An 18,941-nucleotide genomic window follows, 5' to 3' on the forward strand; every position below is an offset into this window, starting at 1 on the left:
CTAAACCTTTTGTGTGTCTGTGTCAGGCTGCATCCTGCTGCCATCAAGGAGTGTCATTGCTATGGGGCGGGGGAGTCCGGTCTGGTTCAGGTGGGGTGGTACATGTCTAAGTAACATCCACATGAATGAATGCCAGATCCAAAGGTTTCCCAGAAGAACACTGAATTGTCACAAAATGTTGAATGTTATGTAAATTCGCCTGCCAATGGTTTTAATGTTGTGGCTGATTGGTGCATGAGTAAAAGGACTGTCCTTTAATTGAGTTGTTGAGGTAAAAGATTGATCCACAGTCCTTTACTTGTTGCTACCAGCACATTGTAACTGAGAGAGAAATTTTAAAGGTAATGTAGTATTATCAGAGCTCTTAGTATTTTGTTTGTGTTTCAGCACCAACTCACTCACCCTGGTAAGCCCACTTCCAGAACACCTTCACCTGCAGCTGGTTGTCATGGTAATGAGGCGCAGCGGCCTCCAGCCGCAGGTTTCCAGGGTTGACAGGGTTCGGGGGGGATTCGGGGTGAGGCAGAGAGGAGGAGGCGGCGGGGAGGTCAGGGGAAGAAGCCGAGGCCGATGAGGATTGGGAAGGAGATAATGGGGAGGAGGAGGAAGAGGAGGAGGAGGAGGAGGAAGAAGAAGAGGGGAGCTCGTTGGAGAAGTCTTCACCTTCGGTGGAGTCAGGTTGAGAGGAGAAGAGAGAAAACAATGATTGGAAGGCCTTAAAGAGTCTGAAGTTCATAGTTGAATCCATCTCTCAGAAAGAAGTTACATTTTACGTGGTCAGAAATCGACAAACCCATAAACAAATTTAAGGTCTGGATACAGGTGAGATGTTCACTGTCCTGCTTTAAAAATATTTGTAGTGACTGATTTTTCATGAGCGAAATCCAAATCTCCACCATCAGAATATAAAGGACATTCATTGAAAAGTTGTTCACTGTTACATATATGTGTGTTGAGTATATGGAGCTTGTTACCTCGCACATGGAAATCATAAATACACTGGGCCAGATACATAAGAAAACAACAGGAGTGCAGCTGGAAGCTAACTCTCCGGTTGTTTCATTAACACAGAAGCACTAACGGTCGATCTGACCCTCATTAGCACCGAGGGACAGGCCAACGCACAGGCTGTGCCAAATATTAATACTCCTGAATTGTAAATTGCAATATGTTCCATATAAAATTGTTGGTCTGTGGTTTGGTAATTGAGCTGCAGCTGGCTATAAGCCTCAGCTGGGCTGACCAACAGGTCACCTATAAATACCTCTGTTGCCCGGACGACCATTAACATCGCCACTTTCCACTGTACTTCATGTTTAAGCTGTGCAGCTGTAGGTGGACAGAATATGCTGACAGTCAGCAAACACAGCAGCTCCAACTCATACAGGAAAATCATTAACTCCATAATGCATGGCTCTGCTAACTAATAGGTGGTGCGGGCTGGGCTATATAAACAGTATTCATTAATGTCATGACAAGTTAATGAAATGTTCAAAATAAGTACGTAAGAAGTACAATTTGAGGCGTTTTGGAGTTCTCTGGCTGTGAGAGGAGCTGTCTGGTTGAACCACTTCAACACAAATTGAACTCAGAGACCTGAGTTTCCAGAGCATCTTTTATCACATGTTGTAATCCATGATGTTTATTTCTTCAAGATAGATTTGTATAAACTCTATGAACTATGTTTGGAGCTTTGATACTACAGGTCCAGTATTTTTATTTTTTTTTGACACCAGTCTCATCTTTGTACCTGCTAAGAGTTGAGAGGGATGGCTTTATATTCTTAGCCTGTATAATATTAAAATATTACTCCTAGAAATAATTGCTTAAAATGAACTGTGGGGAGAGAGAAAAGTGGTACAAAGTGCAGCAATGCACCGTCGCCAGAGTTTAAACTCTGCCCCGACTCTTCCTGGAAGGCTTATTAATGTTTATGCAAAATCTGGAATAAGTTTGACATGTTGGGAAATGTGTTATTTGCTAACTTGCAAAAACACATAACTTGTAAAAGTTATGTGTATCTACACTTGGTTACAGAGCAAATTAAATTAATAAGAGATAATGTGATTTGGACTAAGCTTATCATATTATTAAAACTGGACACGATATCAGTCTTCTCATCTAACTGAATTACTGACCAAGAATACAGTTTGTTTGTTTTTATATTTTTTCTATTTTGGACTATAATAAACTGATGTGTCAAATACCCAAAATGTGAATATAATGTCACATCGCCCAGTCCCAGTATCGAAGATGCTTAGTTTTCTTTACCTGTATGGGTGATAGTCGATAAAACGAATTGGGCTTTAGGACTCTTCAGCCTCTTCTGACCCCAGTAGGCCACCGTCTGGACAGACAGGAAGTAGGAAGTAGCCGGCAGCAGGCCCTGAAGCCACAGCTCACACTGCGCCTATAACACATTAAAGAACAGGAACATGGATTATTATTTTTTTTGAATCTGTGCTAATGCAGATACACTCGCTAGAACCGGATACATGTTTCCAAAATAACCCTCATGAGGTTTTGTGCAAAATGCTGCAACTGCTGGTCTGCATCAAAGTCCAAGAAAAACCTGATGCATCGTCAGGATCACCACCGTAAAGACAGCAGCGTCTGTCACCGTCTCCATCATCCTTACTGTCATCGTCGACCTGAGCATTGTGTGTGCCCCGACAGTCCAGACCTGTTCTGCATTAGCCCACTGTTTGACTGACAGCTCATTAACAGGCTCTTAGTGGAATCAACTCTGTCTGTCCGCGTGGATTCGAACTAGTCACAACAAAGAGATGCTCGGATGATAACAAGTGTGTGCGTGTATGTGGTTCTGTATGTGTGTACACTTAAGACAGAATATGAGAAAAGCAAGTTAAAAGCAGTTTTTAGCGACCTGCAGACAAAATGGGGTAAAAGTATTTCCATTACCCTCAAGATAGACAAAACATATGGGCTGTACAGCTGTATGAGTGTGTATGTGTGTGTGAACAGGGGAGAGAGCTCAAGAAGCCTGGATTTCTATTCTGGATGTCAGTGGACATTATATGAAAAACGCTGATGTATATTTAAAAGCACTGACTCAGCGGAGATTTGTTTTTTTATTCACATGTGAACACTTCCCGTGAATTCCCCCTTTGCCATCACATTCAATGCTAAATCTCTGCAGCCCTGCATAAATTCCTGATTGACAGGATATGAATTTTACACACGATTAGGGAATATGTCATATTGTGCTGATGGAAAGCAATAAAAATATCAATGCCTCCTGTGATGTGAAAGCCATTTTCACGATTGTTGAGCTCTGTCATTCAAGTTTCCACTTACCTGTTGTGATGCTGTTGTTGTTTTTTGTGTGTGTGTGTGTGTGTGTGTCTAGATGCAGCTGCAAGTAGGAAACACTAGTTACGAGGAGGGGGGGCTCATTTAAATTCCAGACCTCCCAGCCAAGCAGAACAGAGGACCAGACTACAGATAAATGGCTCCACCAGGCTCAGTCTGGGATCGCCATCACTACTTAGGATAGCTAGGTCCATATGAGCGTGCCTTTGCTTAACCTTGTTGTTTACACTCTTTGTAAATAAAGTAAACGTTAACATCGTACTCCAGAGACAGAAGGTCTAAAGGTAAAGAATTCTTTGCAAAAAGTACTTTTCTCATTCATTATTTGGTGTGGTTTCTAATGTGGACCGACAATCTTCAGTAAATGTGCAAAACTGCAATATCGATTTGTGCTGTGATAATGAGTATATATATTACTATATATTATTTAAATTTACACATTAAAACTTCCATTTCATATCCTATCAGACTAGTTGATCTGACAGCTATGCTAGCAGCTGCATTGACAACTAAATATCTGTCATGTAACACTTCCCTCATGCAGATCGTACGCTTGCCAGTCGTGATAACTGATACACTGTGTCACTTATACCCACATGCTCTGCAGTGAGTGGCATATTGTCAGCACATTCCCAGATGCTTTGACTCCAGAAAAGCATATTTTCCAAATGCAGGAAGGCCATTCCTCCCCGTTGTCAGTCAATCTACACGGCCAAGTTGTCATGCAATTGCAGCGCCGCGAAGCCGGGCCCACATGTTGTCATTGCACCCTAACAAAGTTATGTGCTATGAAGATAATGTTTGAGTAATATTTTGAGATCCATGAGGAACAGATGCAAGGGGTCCTCGTGCCAAACGACAATTTCGGAGTGAATGTATCAAAACAAGATCTAAAATACTCCAAAGGTTATTCAGTTAAAGTCCGTACCACACCAAAAAATTGTGATTTGTATGTGGATTACCGCCTAATCAGCTTCACGTATGTATGCAACAGCGATTCAGAAAAAAGAAAACATCTTTTTCGAACGCTTCCTACTTTTAGTTTGTTATTTAAATCCACCCTGAATAAAGATTTGCTTGCTGCTCTGCGTCTCCACCTAATTTGTAGGATTTATCATCAGCCCCAGGGTGGTCCAGGAGGTCACTGTTTAATTGGAAAGATTATTTAATGCGTAATGTAAAACGAGAGTACCTTCCGTTCCCGTGGCGTGTGCTGCTTACTGTTAACCTTCACAGCTCAAACTAAATACGGTTTGTATATATACGTTTAGAATGAGCAAATTCCAGTTTGCGCGACCACTTAAACGCGGTAGCTGTTTACAGGACCTGTCCTATCTGAGCACAACGCAGGCCTGTAAAATCACCATGGTAATCGCAAGCAGAATGCAACAAGGAAAGTATGTGTGGGTGTGTTTGTGTGTGTGTGAGGTGCATGTGTTTATGGGCCTAATAAAACCTCTCAGGTGCAGCTATAGATCCTGTGCATTTGACATATGTGTGCTGTTCTAGATTGCGTTAGGAAGGAGTGTGACTGAGGAGTTTCCACATTTTACGATGCTTCTGACAGCTGAGAACATACTGCAACTTTAAAAAAAAAACAAAAAAAAAAACACACCAGAAAATAGACAGGCGAAGTACGAGAATGCCTTTACCACATTCCTGGAAATAAAGGGGCAGTAAATTATTGCTGATGTCATCTCCATGAACAGATGATTTGAAGTGACATCAGACAAAAATCTGTTTCGAATAGGAATGCTACTCCTGTAGCTGTATATATATTTATAAGAATTAAACCGCAATTTTTATTGTGAACTTGTCAAACAAGAACAAAATGTGTTTTCCCTTGACCTATAAAATAAAAAATCAGTTTGAAATAGTAAAAACAAGCCACAGTGAGCTGTTAGATGAAGAGCTGCGCCTTCAAATTCACTCATTCACTATTCACTCATGTATTTGTGCCACCAAGTCAACCGCAGCTGAAATGTAAGCAATTCCCACTTTGTGACTTAACTGCTATTTACTTTAATATGTGCTCAACATACACCGATCAGGCATAACATTATGACCGGAGAAGTAAACTGCACTGACCATTTTGTGACTTTTAGACCTTGGAGATCTACACAATATTAGAAAGGCGGTCATAATGTTATGCTTGATTAGTGTATTAGTACAATGAGAATGAGGGCAAACATTACTGGCTACATTTATGCATTTGGTATAAAGCATAGAGAAGGTTTCCTTACCCCCTGAGTCACTCTGCTGTTGCTCTCCTTTTTACCCAGGTCTGTTGTGCGTGAGTGTGTAGGTCGTGTGTGCATGTTGTTGTGCACTGTGTGTTTGTGCGCCGCCTGTGTCTGTCGAGTCACCCAGGTGATTCGATAGTTGTGGACAGGCAGGTCTCCCTCTTTGGGGGGGTCCCACTGTAATAAGACGGAAACTGTGACCCCTCTTCCGCTCGACCTAAGAAGAGAAAATTACAACATCACAACAAAAACCAAACAAAACATAGATACAGAGTAAAAATGCGTAAAATCTGCTTTTGAGCAGTTCAGCTGAACAGCAGTAAAATAGATTTGCTGCATGTTTGTCAGCTGCTCTCTTCCATTTACTATATACATATACGTAAAGTAGAGACGCTCTATATCATGTTGAACAGAAGCTACAATTTAAGCGATCACCTCTGTTATTAAATGCTATCAAAATATCTCTGTTGATCCAAGACATGGCCTGAACTTTACATGACCTTGTTTTTCAGTATGAAACAAAATAGAAGAGCTACTGCAGTATGTAATTGAACAAAGATGTAATTTGCATGCAGATATACGCAATCAGACATGACATGTTTATCCACATGACCACAGTTTATGAGTCATTTTCCGGCATGCCACACATTCCCAAAAGCGAGCACAGCGACTATTTTAAGGGCTTTTTTCAGATACGAAGGTATTTCAATACCTCTCTGCGAACTGGAACGCTGATTGGGAACCTGTCCAATCTAGAGTCTGATTGCTCACTCTGATGTTTGTTGGTTGCTCCGGAGGCGAAGGGTCTGCAGAGAGAAAGAGAGGAAAAATCATCATCATCAGCAGCAGCAGCAGCAGCAGGACGTTACACATAATATTTTCTACTTATTGTCACGTAATGCAATATAGTATTCTATAAAATAAACCACAAACATATCTCGGTTGGCACTGCCACTAATTTGTTATGCTTCCACATAACTGAAATTACTAACTTGCTACTGTTACTAAACAGGGTTTTTGTTTTTTTAACCAGACAACCATCTTTCTTTTCAAACTTTGACTTGGGTGCTTGATGCATCATACGTTGGACATTATACGTAATTATTATCATCAACAGTAGTACAGACGCAGTCATATAGAGTTAAAACCCAAACAACATCCTGTAGTTATTTTATCTGATGCTTACAGAGAAAGTATTTCCTTATATATTAACAGTCAACAGCTGTAATGTGGTCCTGTCTTCTGCCTATTCATTCAGTGACTTATGACGAAACATGAGGTCTGTGGGTTAGCGCTAAGGTTATGGTGAGGTCAAAACCCTGATTTCAACATAAAAAAATTCAGCGGAACCGAACAGTGGTTGGTGTTGAGATCTTTCCTCCCCAAGAGCGGGGACCTTTCACCAGCTTGACTGAATTGTCTACTAACTCGATATTTAATGTGCTGCAGCGGAGAAAAATAAAGAAGCCATTCTGAGGGGAAAAGGCTAATTTCCTCTTGGTCTTATTCAAGTCTACAAAGCCAATTAGATTTACAGCATCAAAGGTGGGTGATACTGGAGAAGCCTGAAACCCTTTTCGGTAGCTGCCACAACACAGACGAAAGGCGACCACCACTAGTCCTTGTTTGCCTCCAAAAATGAAATCCTGAGGTCGCTGGTCTTTCAACACTGCCTCTGTATCTCATTAGAGCCTCAAACCCTGATGCTGTATCTGATTAAAACTACAAAATGTATCTGATTAGGACTACATTGCCCATGGCAAGCCTCCCACAGGCCTCCTTGGCTGACCCAGATGCAAAGATCAAAGTTGGGGCAACATATTGGGAGATGCAAAACCTGGCCCGCTTGTGCGTTGATGTGTGCGCTCTTTACGTATCTCGGTGCCAATAGTAATTGCCAGATCGGAACCAAAACACACATTTCTCTCCGGGGCCTTTCTGCTCTCAGTGTGTGTCTCTCATCAAGCTTGTTTTTTTTTCGTCCATTGTTTCATGACATGAAGACATCAAGATGAGTTTTCCGATCCAGACATTCCCTTGTAATTGCTCCTGGCAGGTCCCGAGCACCTCTAATGTCTCTATGAGCAGGAAGAATGGGTTTTCAAGTCGAGATTCTCGCTCTGGTTAGCATCAGGTCACAGTGGAGGAGCTACAACCATCTTGACATCTGCCAGCTTCCTGATTTGTGACCCCTGACCTCCAGCCCTTGACTAATCAGGCTAATGAACTGGAAACACAAGACTCTGACTGCGATCAGATGGTATTTGGAATGTTTAAGTGTGTCTTTAACCTTTAACCCCGGCCCACAAAATACATTCAGACATATACTTTAAAGAACAATTCAACATATTATTTTCTCACCTACACAGAGTTATTTCTGTCAGTTGTGTATTAGACAATTATCAGATTCTGTTTAGCTTGACTTAGCATTAAATACTGCAATTAAAACTCTTCTTTTTCTTTTTTATTTGTGTGGGGGGTGGAAGAGATTGTGTGGGAATATTTCCTGACTGTGTACAGTAACAGTGCTGTCACAGAGCCAGTTAGCTTAGCATTGGATGCTTAACAGAGGGAAACGGCTAGCCTGGCTCTATCTGAGGCTCAGTCCATACAAAAGCAAGCAATCAGCAGAGAATTCGAGAAGGTAATGCACCCAGCCAATAGGCCCGCACATAAACCCCGTAAAAACACAACGCAGACTGCTGAGCCTGGCTAGCTGGCTGTCAGCTGTAGCTTTAAGGTGGAGTTATGGAGCTTTGGCTTCACCTATGCAAAGAAGGGTATTATGGCACACAAATCTCTAGCTATGCGCAGACCGTCGTGCCAAGCAAACTGACTAGTAAATTCAACCCCCTGTTGGAGGGTTTCGGCTCATTTTCGTGTTTGGGCATAGGCACAAGATAGGAAAAGGAAAAATAAATCTAAAGTAAACAGACATTCAATACGGCCCCATGCATACTTAATTATTTCCTGATTGCTTCATTGATGTTGTGGTTTGTTTACGCTGTCAATAAGATTTCTTCTACAGTTTCTATGCATTGCGATTTGCTAAAAGTGTGCAACAACGTGCAGCGTCTGCCAAAAGTTGCCAAAACCGGTTTCAGGATGCCATCGTAGTAGTGTTTACAAAACTCCGTTGGAGGCATGAAGAAGGTCATCGCTTGGTGCTGTTTTGGGGAGGTGGTAAACGCTAACTCAAGACACCTCGTCATAATCTCTTGTAAGTGTTCAGCTGATAAAGAACCCTTTTTCCAAAGATCGGTCCAACCTAAAGTCATTATTCACATTCAAACATGTTCTAGCCAATCCTGGCAGGGGATTCATATCACACGCCAGTCCTGGCGTAAAACCCGTATGACCTAAGTCTGCTAAGCATTAGAGCTACGACCTCCTACAGTGTGTGTGCGTGTTTGCATGCGCACGCATTTGAGTGTGTGACTGTCTTACTCTCACTTTCACTCTATCTCTGACCCACATGAGGGATTTCGCTCTGGCACCAAACCAATCGAACGAGCGTGTATGTGTGTTTTCACAGTGCAGCGTTCATGTGCAGTTGTGTGTATTCTCTGTTTCCTGTCTGTGTTTTATAGACTGCCTGACAGCTTTTGTGCTGCGAGTGTACCTTATCCATCACGTCTGAGTGAAGGGGAGAGAAAGAACAGAAAAGGAGAGAAAGGGGAATGTTCCCAAGTTTCTTTCTTTTTCCTCGGGGAGGTGTAATATCTCTCATAAAATGACACAAAATGAACGCAAATATCAGTGTTTTGCTCAGCATCTCATGACAGGGTATCAATAGGTTATGGAAACACGCAGGAGGGAGCGTCACTCTCTCTGCGGGATGTCCGTAGAAGTAAAAAAGACAAATGTGCTCGGGTTGTGTGTTTGTTTTACCTTTGCTTGAGATGTAGTGTTTGCTGGGAGTGGTGAAACCTCTGCTGCCGTGGCTGTTGATGGCGGCTACTCTGAACTGATACCAACGCTGAGGTCTCAGATCTGACAGCACGGCGTCTTCAGAGAGGGTCTAGAAACACATCACACGAGACGGTGACTGGGCGACAGCGAAGGGTTTGGTTCAACATTTGCAGTACAGCACCAAGTCTTAAGCAAGACAGCTCCTTCCAGATCCATCACACGACTCCAGGAAGGAGGCGTCTGATCTCCGCCAAGATTTTTCTGTAGCATAACAACCAGCCCAAACACACAATCATTCAGAGATATATCTTCGGGGACGAGAGGAGCGAGAGACCTGATGTCAACATCGAGGAGTCAATCCGGGATGAAGACACAGATGTGGGGTTATTTATTAAAGCGTCGTCGTTAAAGCATTTTAATTTTAAACCCTAATACGTATAATATGTATCGTACATGATTCATTCAAAAGCATTATTTTAAATAATGAATCTCATTTTAAGACCTCTCACAACTTACAAAGGTGTATTAAAATAATCTGATATTAACTTTGACAGACCTTTAAATCTTCGGGAAAAAAAACAGTGTCATGCTTCCCAAAGAGCATGTTCAATCTTAATATTTAAAGCATAAGTTTCACATTTTGAACAAAAAAAAAAAAAAAAAAAAGGCACTGCTTCATTGCTAAGAGTTATGAGAAGATTTAGAGAAAACTCACATCTATTTGTATCTGGCTTATTGTAAAGAAGAGCTGGGTCTATTGGATTATTTCTTACAAAGGCATCATGTTAAAATGGTGCCAACAGAGGTATTTTATCACCTAATTTATATCAATGAGGGCTGACAACTTGCAAACTGAAACACATCTCTTTATAATCTAATAACAGCACCACAAACTGCATCCTCCAAAATAATCACACGTGAATCAACATCTGTCTGAAAACTGAACACGATCTGCGGCGTGGAGGTAGGGTTTCCTGCAGGGCTGCTGTATTTGCTTACATTAGTTATAGCTTCGTTTTATCTAATATACTTGCAACTGTCAGTTACACGGCGCGCTGAGCAGGATGTCAGAAGACGTCAGATGAACACAGTCAGAATGGAATTTCATCAGATAACAGTGAAATTGAATGATCGCCCCCAAATTATAGCTGAAAATTGCCAAAGATTCACATGTTTTGTCTCCCTGACAGTGTAAATGTAATCACTGCTTAGAATCGACTCATCCGCAGTCACCCGCTCACACTCACACACAGACACGAGCTGCCATCTATTTAAGTCCATAATGAGCGTTCAGTCATTCAGAGTCAGCCGGTGGAACGACTGTGGCTGCCTGTGGTCCCTTTTTAAGCTCTGCTTATTTACCTAACCTCACACAGGCACACACACACACACACACACACACGGACGTACAGTGCACACACACACACTCATTCATATCCACACACACACACACATAGGGTTTACCCTGGCAGAATGGGAGACTGGCTGGGGTGGAGAGGTTTAGACAGCAAGGCAGCAGACTGATGAGGTGGAAACAGAGTCTAACATCCATCTCCATAGCTGAGAAGTTTCATCATTCGAGGCAAATTGAGAGTTATGAGGTAAAGATATGTTACAAACCCTTTGCGGTGCTGCTCCACTGTTAAAGGTACAGTGAACCGTTTTCATAGCTACAAATCCTCTCAGTGTAAGAGGTTAGAATAGTATCGACTGCATGGACTGCTGCTAAATTTATTTATTTTTTATTGGCCCGGTAACTTGAATATTATGATGAAATGAGAAATCATCGACTCCTCCACGGCCAATGACTAGTTTCTGTCATGTCACACACTTCTAATCACTTAGTAACGACCCGGGAGAGACTGGTTGTTATTTACCATGGCAACAGTAGCCCACTGAGAGGCATGGTCTTCGCTGGGGTGTATGCCGGCGTTCCAGCGGGACTGGAGGATGTAAACAACCGGCTCCACGCTGACATTGAACTTTGACACCCACATCACCTTCACGTGACCCTCTGAGTCCTCCACGAAGCTCATCTCTCTGCGAGGCTTCAGAGGAACACCTGCAGGGGAAAAAGGAATTTAAATGTGAGATCCAAGAAAGAAAGAAACAGGAGATTTGGTAAAATGACTTGACAATAATATAATAATGCGATAAGGAATAGGTGTGTAGGCATATTTAATGACTGAAAGTAGCTACAACAGTTTATTTAAAATAAACAATTGGCTGATATTCATCACTAATGACTCAACCACTGCACAATACTTTGTTGTCACAACAGTATCGAACACAGAAGTAGGAAAAAAAATTAAACAAAGCTGCTGAAGGAAAATCTAAATGTCACTCAAACTATTTTGTTTGTGCTGAATTATTACGGCAGCCAAAACCTGACCGCATCTGAAGCAGTCGATGCTGACTAGCACCACGCAGACGCAAACACAGAGAAGCTAACCGCTGCTTGAGATGCAGTCAAGCACGCAGCGTGCAGTGATCTATTATTACATTAAATTATATTCAATTCATTTGTGAGACGAGTTTGATCATAGCAATTCATATTGCAAGTATATTTAAGCACCACCGTGACGCCACAAGGGCTAGGTGTCATCACATATACTGCACGTGCATCCTTCTCAAACAGATAGCATGCTGAGTGCTGTTCACTCTAATATCTAATGAATCTTAATCAGAACCATCACTGTGAATTTGATGGGACAATCAAACATGGTTTCGTCTTCAAACACGTTCTCTGCCTCATGTCCACTGACTGTATAAACTACGAACAAACAAACCCATTGTGACGTCACCAATTCAATTCTGAAACTCAAAAACGAAGCCAGAAGTGGGCGGAGCCGCCGATCGCCATGTTGGATTAACTCTACTCCGCCCACGCAGAGATACCCCAAATATGGACATGGGGGAGACAGAGCTAAAGCAGCCTGGACATTGAGACCCGCCCACCCAACTCTCCGCTACCTGTTAGCTCAAGGCTAATGCCCCTTACTCAAATACGGATCGGAATGCCCTTAATTATGCAAAATTTTAGACCTTCATAAAAAATAAATGAATGCGTTTGGCATGAATAATGAAATAAACTATTGAGACCAAAATCATTTTTTATATCAGTCTGTAAACATGTTAAATATTACTGTAAAGTTGGTCTTTTTAACATCGGGGTCAATGGGAATTTGCTCCCTTTTGGAGCCTCAAGTGGCCACTCGATGAACTGCAGCTTTTTGCACTTCCGCCTGGGCTTCATTGTTCAGACGTGGAAGTTGCCGCCTGCTCATGTCATGAAGCCCAAATCATGCAACACAAAAAAAACCCAAGTCTCTTACCTTTATATAGATTGGCTGGGGCTTGGCAAGTGTGTCCACATCCATTGGAGCAGCACTTCCTGGGGGACGGACAGTGCTGGTCCGACGAGCAACTCTCCACGCAGGCTGCAGCGAATCCCGTGGCTCGCTGAGGCAAAGGGCAGTCTCCCTGACGAGACGACCTCAGGGAGGTCAGAAACTCCCTGCTCGTCACACACTCCGTCTGCTTCTGAGAGAGAAAGCGAGCGAGAGGACGGGGGGTATTACAATTATTATTACTATTATATTATTATTGCAGTTGACACATAGCAGGAAATAACACGCAACGTATAAGAACATGCACATGAGGGCATGAAAACACACACCAGAGGGGAAAGTGTTTCCTTTGGTAAACTCCTACTGACTCTTTGAAGGGAGCCCTTTGAGATTCGCTCTAAAAGTTGTGTGCGTTTCTCTGCCTGTGCACATGGCTTTACAAAATGTAAACACAAGCTTCAGCTAATAGTCCTGAATTACCCTGTGTTCCTAACCAGCCAGCCAGTCAGCCATCCAGCCAGTAACATGCTTCAGCTATTGTGATGAAAAACTAAAATCTATCTGAAAACCACAGCAACCCGCTCCACAAATAATCATTTAGGGGCCACACACACATGCACAAAAACACACAAGAAAGTGTTGCACACTCGTGTATACATACACAACAGCTCACAAATGTTTTTTCATAACACACACACACACATGCAGAGGCTTGCGAGAAAACACACACACAAATGCGTGGCACGCAATCAAAACAGCCTCGTGGTGCCAATGAAAGCACGTTCCTGGTGGAGCAGCGACACTGCCACCAAGGCCGCTGTGACCTGCACAAACAAACACACCACGCACTTTCTATCTTACCTCACAGGACTTTGGAGACAGGACCTTCCTGGTTTCCCACAATTCTTTGCATGGTTGGAGGCACTAGACATAAACAAACAGAGCAAAAATAAATCATAAATTACAGGTTTTAAACTTTACAATTTAGGTCTTACTTAAAAATAACAAAATGTTTGCATTACTGAATTCCTAAATTAGTGGTATTACAAAAATGTGCTAATTCATGTTCAACTAGCAATAAGAAGGTTAATATCACTCACATACACCAATCAGCCACATCATTAAGACCACTGACAGCAGAAGTAAATAACATTGATCATTTTGTGACAATTCAATGTTCTGGCATTCGTGTGGATGTAACTTGGACAGGTAAGAACAACAACAACAAAAAAAAACACCTGGCCTGGCCTCCAAATGGATCAAGTATCTGTGTGATGATCCACAGAGGCCCCTCCCCTCAAGATCCCTAACAACATGTCCATTCTCTGATGAGTCACAACTGTTTTTGAGGCACAAACCTACAAAACATTAGGAAGGCGGTCATAATGTTATGCCTGATCAGTGCGTACGCCCATTCTATGTGAAGCTACAACCTGCAGTAGGTTTAGAATGGAAACAGTGGAGACAGCTGGCCATGCTTCATCTAAACAAACCCCGCCTACCAACACCTCGAAATCTTTCTAATTCACGTTTACATTCAGTTTATTTAATTTACACAAAAATCAACCAAAACTTCCTAATGTTTTCTCAGTTGATAGCAGAGATTTTTTTCATTTGCTGGATGTTGGGCAACTGGTCCCCAGAAATCATGTGCTATACTCATTAAGAGCAAAAATGGTCTTTTTTTTGCCCCAGATTAAACAAAGAAGATATAAAATGCCAATAAACAATCAATTTTATTCATGCAACATTTTAAAATGGACTTAATGAGCCTTGTGACGAGCTGAAAGTTCCTATGGAGGCCGGTGATGTTGGTGAAGTCCCTAAACTGTTGCCCAACCCATGATACACACAAAAAAGCGCTGCAGTTATGCATAATGTATATGTGTGTTTCACCGCAACACCTTGAGCAACACTTGCAAGAACAGCAACTCGACCACGCCATGTTTGCCGCTGCGTTCTGTTGCAGTTTGCACTTGGCATTTAAGGTGTTAGTGGCCACATTGTGTTACATTAAGACTATATCAGCCTGGCTGTTTCCTGTGCCTGTGCTAAAGTAACATAACCTGCTATCTGCCTTCCATTAAGTAATACTCGAGAGTGTTGTCCATCTTCTTATCTAACTCAATGCCAAAAAGTGAAAGTGCATTCCAAAAAAACTATCCTTCCAAAGTAGCTGAGTGCTAAAGAAATATGAGGTAGAAGAACTGAAATAACGAGAATAAATAAATAAGTGTCAGATGGTCTTAAGATTTGCAGAGACAGATTTTAGACGCGGTAGAGAGCACAAAAGAAACACACACTCCCGAAGCACACACTCATCTGGTTTGCCACCTCAGTGAACTGGTGAATGATGGCTCTTACCAAATTAAAACCAGACAACATATAAAAACTGCGGTTTCACCCTCAACCTCCCCCACCGCCCCCTCCTCTTTCTCTCTGTCTGTCTGTCTCCCTCAGCTCCCCACTGTGCCTGGCTTCAATCATTCCCCCCAATTTATTCCATCTCACTGATTCCAGAATAAGAAACTGCTTCAACACAATGGTACAAAAACTTTTGTCTTTGCACAAATAAATGTCTACTGCTGGATAGAACATCTTCTCCGGAACCTGAGCTATCCAGGATTTGTTTTAAATAGGCCCGGCTGCAGATTGATGGTTAACGACAAAAGCTAAACTGCGAGTTTTTTAATTTTACACACAAAACGAAGGCCAAATATCACATAATGACTCGAGAACGCAGCTCATACAGTATCTGCAAACCGAAGCCAATGAAGACACATGTTCTTGGTTTTCTTAACCTGCGGGACATAAAAGGGAAGTCTCAGCGTGAAGCATGATAACCGTTGAATGTTACACAGTCGGTTCACTTCATTTAAGTCATGGAAGAAAGGCTTTGGTGATGCTCCACCCTAAATCTCTCCATTCAGAGTGAAACACGTCTGTCTCGGGCTTGAAATGTGGCTGTAGGTTCGTAGTTGGCTTCCCCGCAGGGAGCGACGGCTGCAGTTAGCTTAGATACACAGTTTACAATGAAATCACACAGGGATTATAAAATCTAAAACCCTAGAAGCTTTTCCATTCATTTGAAGGTTCATAAAATTAAAACTCCCATTATGTTCCAACAAAACATGTACTATTGGACAGTGTGCAGCCAACACATCTCAGGTCATTAGCAGATGTGTGCACTGGTTTGAAAACATTTGAAAATGCATAGAGATAACAGGGTTTCCCATATAATGACAATACTATGGCAGCCCACCAGGGTCGAAGTTGCTCCACTGTAGTCTCATTTTAATTTATTGGAAACAATTTTGCTAAAACAACTTTGTGCTTGCGTTGCGTTTTTCCTATTGGTGCCACCACAAAAAGCATCTCTATTAAGACAGTATAATCCCTCCTGCCCCAAAAAATAAAAAAATAAAAATCCAAAAACATCAGGGTCTCATGAAATCTTGTGGGAAACACCAGATAACAATTGATCAACTCACTGAGCTTTAGTTTGCTATGCATTTTTAATGTATCCACGTTTTTTAAGGTTAGCAGGACCTAAGATGTATAAAAAGATGCATCATCTTTGAACTGTAAGTAATTTTTGACAAAAAGTTACGTCCTCATGAATTATTTCACTGTATATTACAATAGAGACACTGATGTGTACCAACATACTGTATAAGACTGTTTATCTTGATGCAAAAGCAGAATTTGAAACAAGGAAATCCCAATGTCCTCATACAAGCACTTGTGAATTTGTTAAATTTGCATATTATATGAAACTAGAAAAGATAATAACCATAAATAAACAAGTGTATTAACCCTTCGCTACCACGAGATGGCAGGCAAAAGTGTGTCCTTACGAGGATCCGCAAACAAACCTAAAACATAATGTCCCCATATGAGGACGCCGGGTCTCAGAAAGGTTAATAATCTAACAAATAAAAAAGCGTAGAAGGTTAGTTGATTAGTAAATAACTGGCTGATTATTTGAATTCTATCTTTATTATACTCTTTGACCATTTAGACTCCAGTAATGTGCAGCACATAGTGATTACACAAGTATGTGCTTCCACAGATGCTGCTACTTTCTAGTTTATACACTTTGCTTTCAAACAATAACTAAGAATGAGCCATTCCAAATAGAGAAGATGTTCCCCAGATGCGCTCTTCCAGCAGAAGAGAGACTGCTATGGGAACAAAATATGATATAATTTCTGCTTTTTCCACTATTTTTTTTTATCAGAGAACTTGGTAAAAACAGCTACTAATGTAGACTGCAGATTCCTCCTTTTGTACACATACACGTTTTGAGAAAAGGCCTATTTTTGTAGTGTTTCAAAACACTATGAACTCTGAATGGACTGAATGATGCAATGTTACCCTTCATAGGTTTGCACAGACATTTGGATGTTTCCCTCGACCGTGAAAACCTTGACGATATTAAAAACACGATGACCACAAACAACTGCAGACTTTGTTTTTTTTATTCAATAAGAACCAAACCAGAAGCTTTTTAGTTTTACGGCCACGTTGAAGCTTTTTACCCACAAAGAAAATAAATAAATAATAACTTTGGCGAGCAGCGTCCGTTTATATTATTTTTTTTTTCCCTTTTTCACATCTGCAAATTGATGATGCATTCCTGAAGGAGTCTGAGGAGAGGATACACAAAGGTAATTCAACACACACGCACACACAAACATAAGCACACAGTTGTAACCAGATCCTGAAGTTTGATATGTTTCTTCATAGAGTTCCCAGGGGTCTCTTCATTCGAACACATGCTGCTCTGAGCTTATGGTTGTCAAGATCTCCCCGAAAACACCTCACACACACACACAACTGCTGCAACCAAACAGTTACACAAACCTAATTTTTCATTCCCATCCTTGTTACCCTCCTCCCGTGTTTCTTATTTTTCTAATCCTTTCTTTTCCTTTTGTCATTTTCTCTTGTCCTCACATTATCAACCATTTCTTCTTCTCGTTTTCGCCCAACTCAGTACATCTGCTCAGTTTCTTCTGTTCTCCCTCGCTGACCCTCCTCTCCTCTGCCATTTGCAATTCATTGTTGGGCGTTTACATGGTCCAGAGGTGGATTAAGGTTAAAAGTGTGAGTGGATCTTGGTTGTAAATATAAAAACAGGTGCTAATCTGTTGAAGCTGAGATGTATTTTAATGTACAGCTGTGAAGAGAGCGGTTTAGGACCATGTGAATATATCATAAATGACTCAATGCAAACATCAGTGATTATTTATCGTCTACTATGAGTGAATTTCAGAACTTTTTGTGCAACAAATACATGGATTTACATTTAAAAAGACTGATGTGATGGTCTAAAAACATTTCATGATGCCGAGCGATTTTTTACACTGAGGAACATTCATGCATATCTTTGAGCTTATTAAAATGGATTAAATCAAATTAAATTGACTTCCATTTGCCAAAAGTATATTCAACTATTACAAGAGTATTATTACATGGTACTTTTTTATATCCTACTACACAGTAGTTTAAATTTAGGACACAGATGTGTATCATCTAATCTTAAACGTCTATTTTTTATTAAAACATTTTTTGTTACAAGGCGTGGGTAAAGTCGAATACAAGTTATGCCAAGTCGAACATGAAAGCATTTTAGTGTATTGTAAATCAGGGGTATATAATAAGTTTACTGCATTTGTTCTGCTTTATTCGATTTTTTCTTAATTTCAGTGAAAGACGCTTACAAGAAATAAGATCAGTTTTTACAAGTATGATGCATGATTTCAGAATTAACAGTAAAATAAAGTTTAACAATTTTAAATTTCAAAGTATCTGCAATGATAATACACCAATATAACTAGATATTTTTAATGATAATTTAATTAATACTATAATATGAAGTAAAAAGTATACCATAATGACTAGTGACAGAGTAGTTTTACTCTACACGAGCAGTAAAAGTGAATATGCATTACTTTATGTTGACATAATAGGGAGTTAAACGCAGGAGAGAGAGTAAAGAGGGTCGAGGCTAATGGATTTAAGCTGAAAGCATTTGTGGTATGAAGGATGCACACACCTTACACACTCAAATATCACTTGGATGCTATAAATCACCGAA

General features: G+C 41.0%; 1 protein-coding gene across 2 annotated transcripts in view; it reads right to left on the reverse strand.

The window, feature by feature from the left end:
• anos1b (anosmin 1b) overlaps positions 1-18,941 on the reverse strand; it is a 43,907-nt gene that overhangs the window by 4,098 nt on the left and 20,868 nt on the right. The window contains exons 3-10 of one of the 2 annotated variants that reach the window (XM_047586252.1): positions 13,700-13,762; positions 12,824-13,028; positions 11,366-11,550; positions 9,468-9,597; positions 6,289-6,382; positions 5,577-5,793; positions 2,272-2,410; positions 403-663 (exon numbers count right to left, since the gene is read on the reverse strand). In XM_047586252.1, the coding sequence (XP_047442208.1) occupies positions 403-663; positions 2,272-2,410; positions 5,577-5,793; positions 6,289-6,382; positions 9,468-9,597; positions 11,366-11,550; positions 12,824-13,028; positions 13,700-13,762 (1,294 nt within the window). Of the gene's footprint in view, positions 1-402; positions 664-2,271; positions 2,411-5,576; positions 5,794-6,288; positions 6,383-9,467; positions 9,598-11,365; positions 11,551-12,823; positions 13,032-13,699; positions 13,763-18,941 lie in introns of both variants that reach the window. The other variant, XM_047586251.1, reaches the window with a different exon arrangement.

Source organism: Mugil cephalus, chromosome 6, assembly GCF_022458985.1.
Source record: "Mugil cephalus isolate CIBA_MC_2020 chromosome 6, CIBA_Mcephalus_1.1, whole genome shotgun sequence".
Classification (NCBI taxonomy): domain Eukaryota; kingdom Metazoa; phylum Chordata; class Actinopteri; order Mugiliformes; family Mugilidae; genus Mugil; species Mugil cephalus.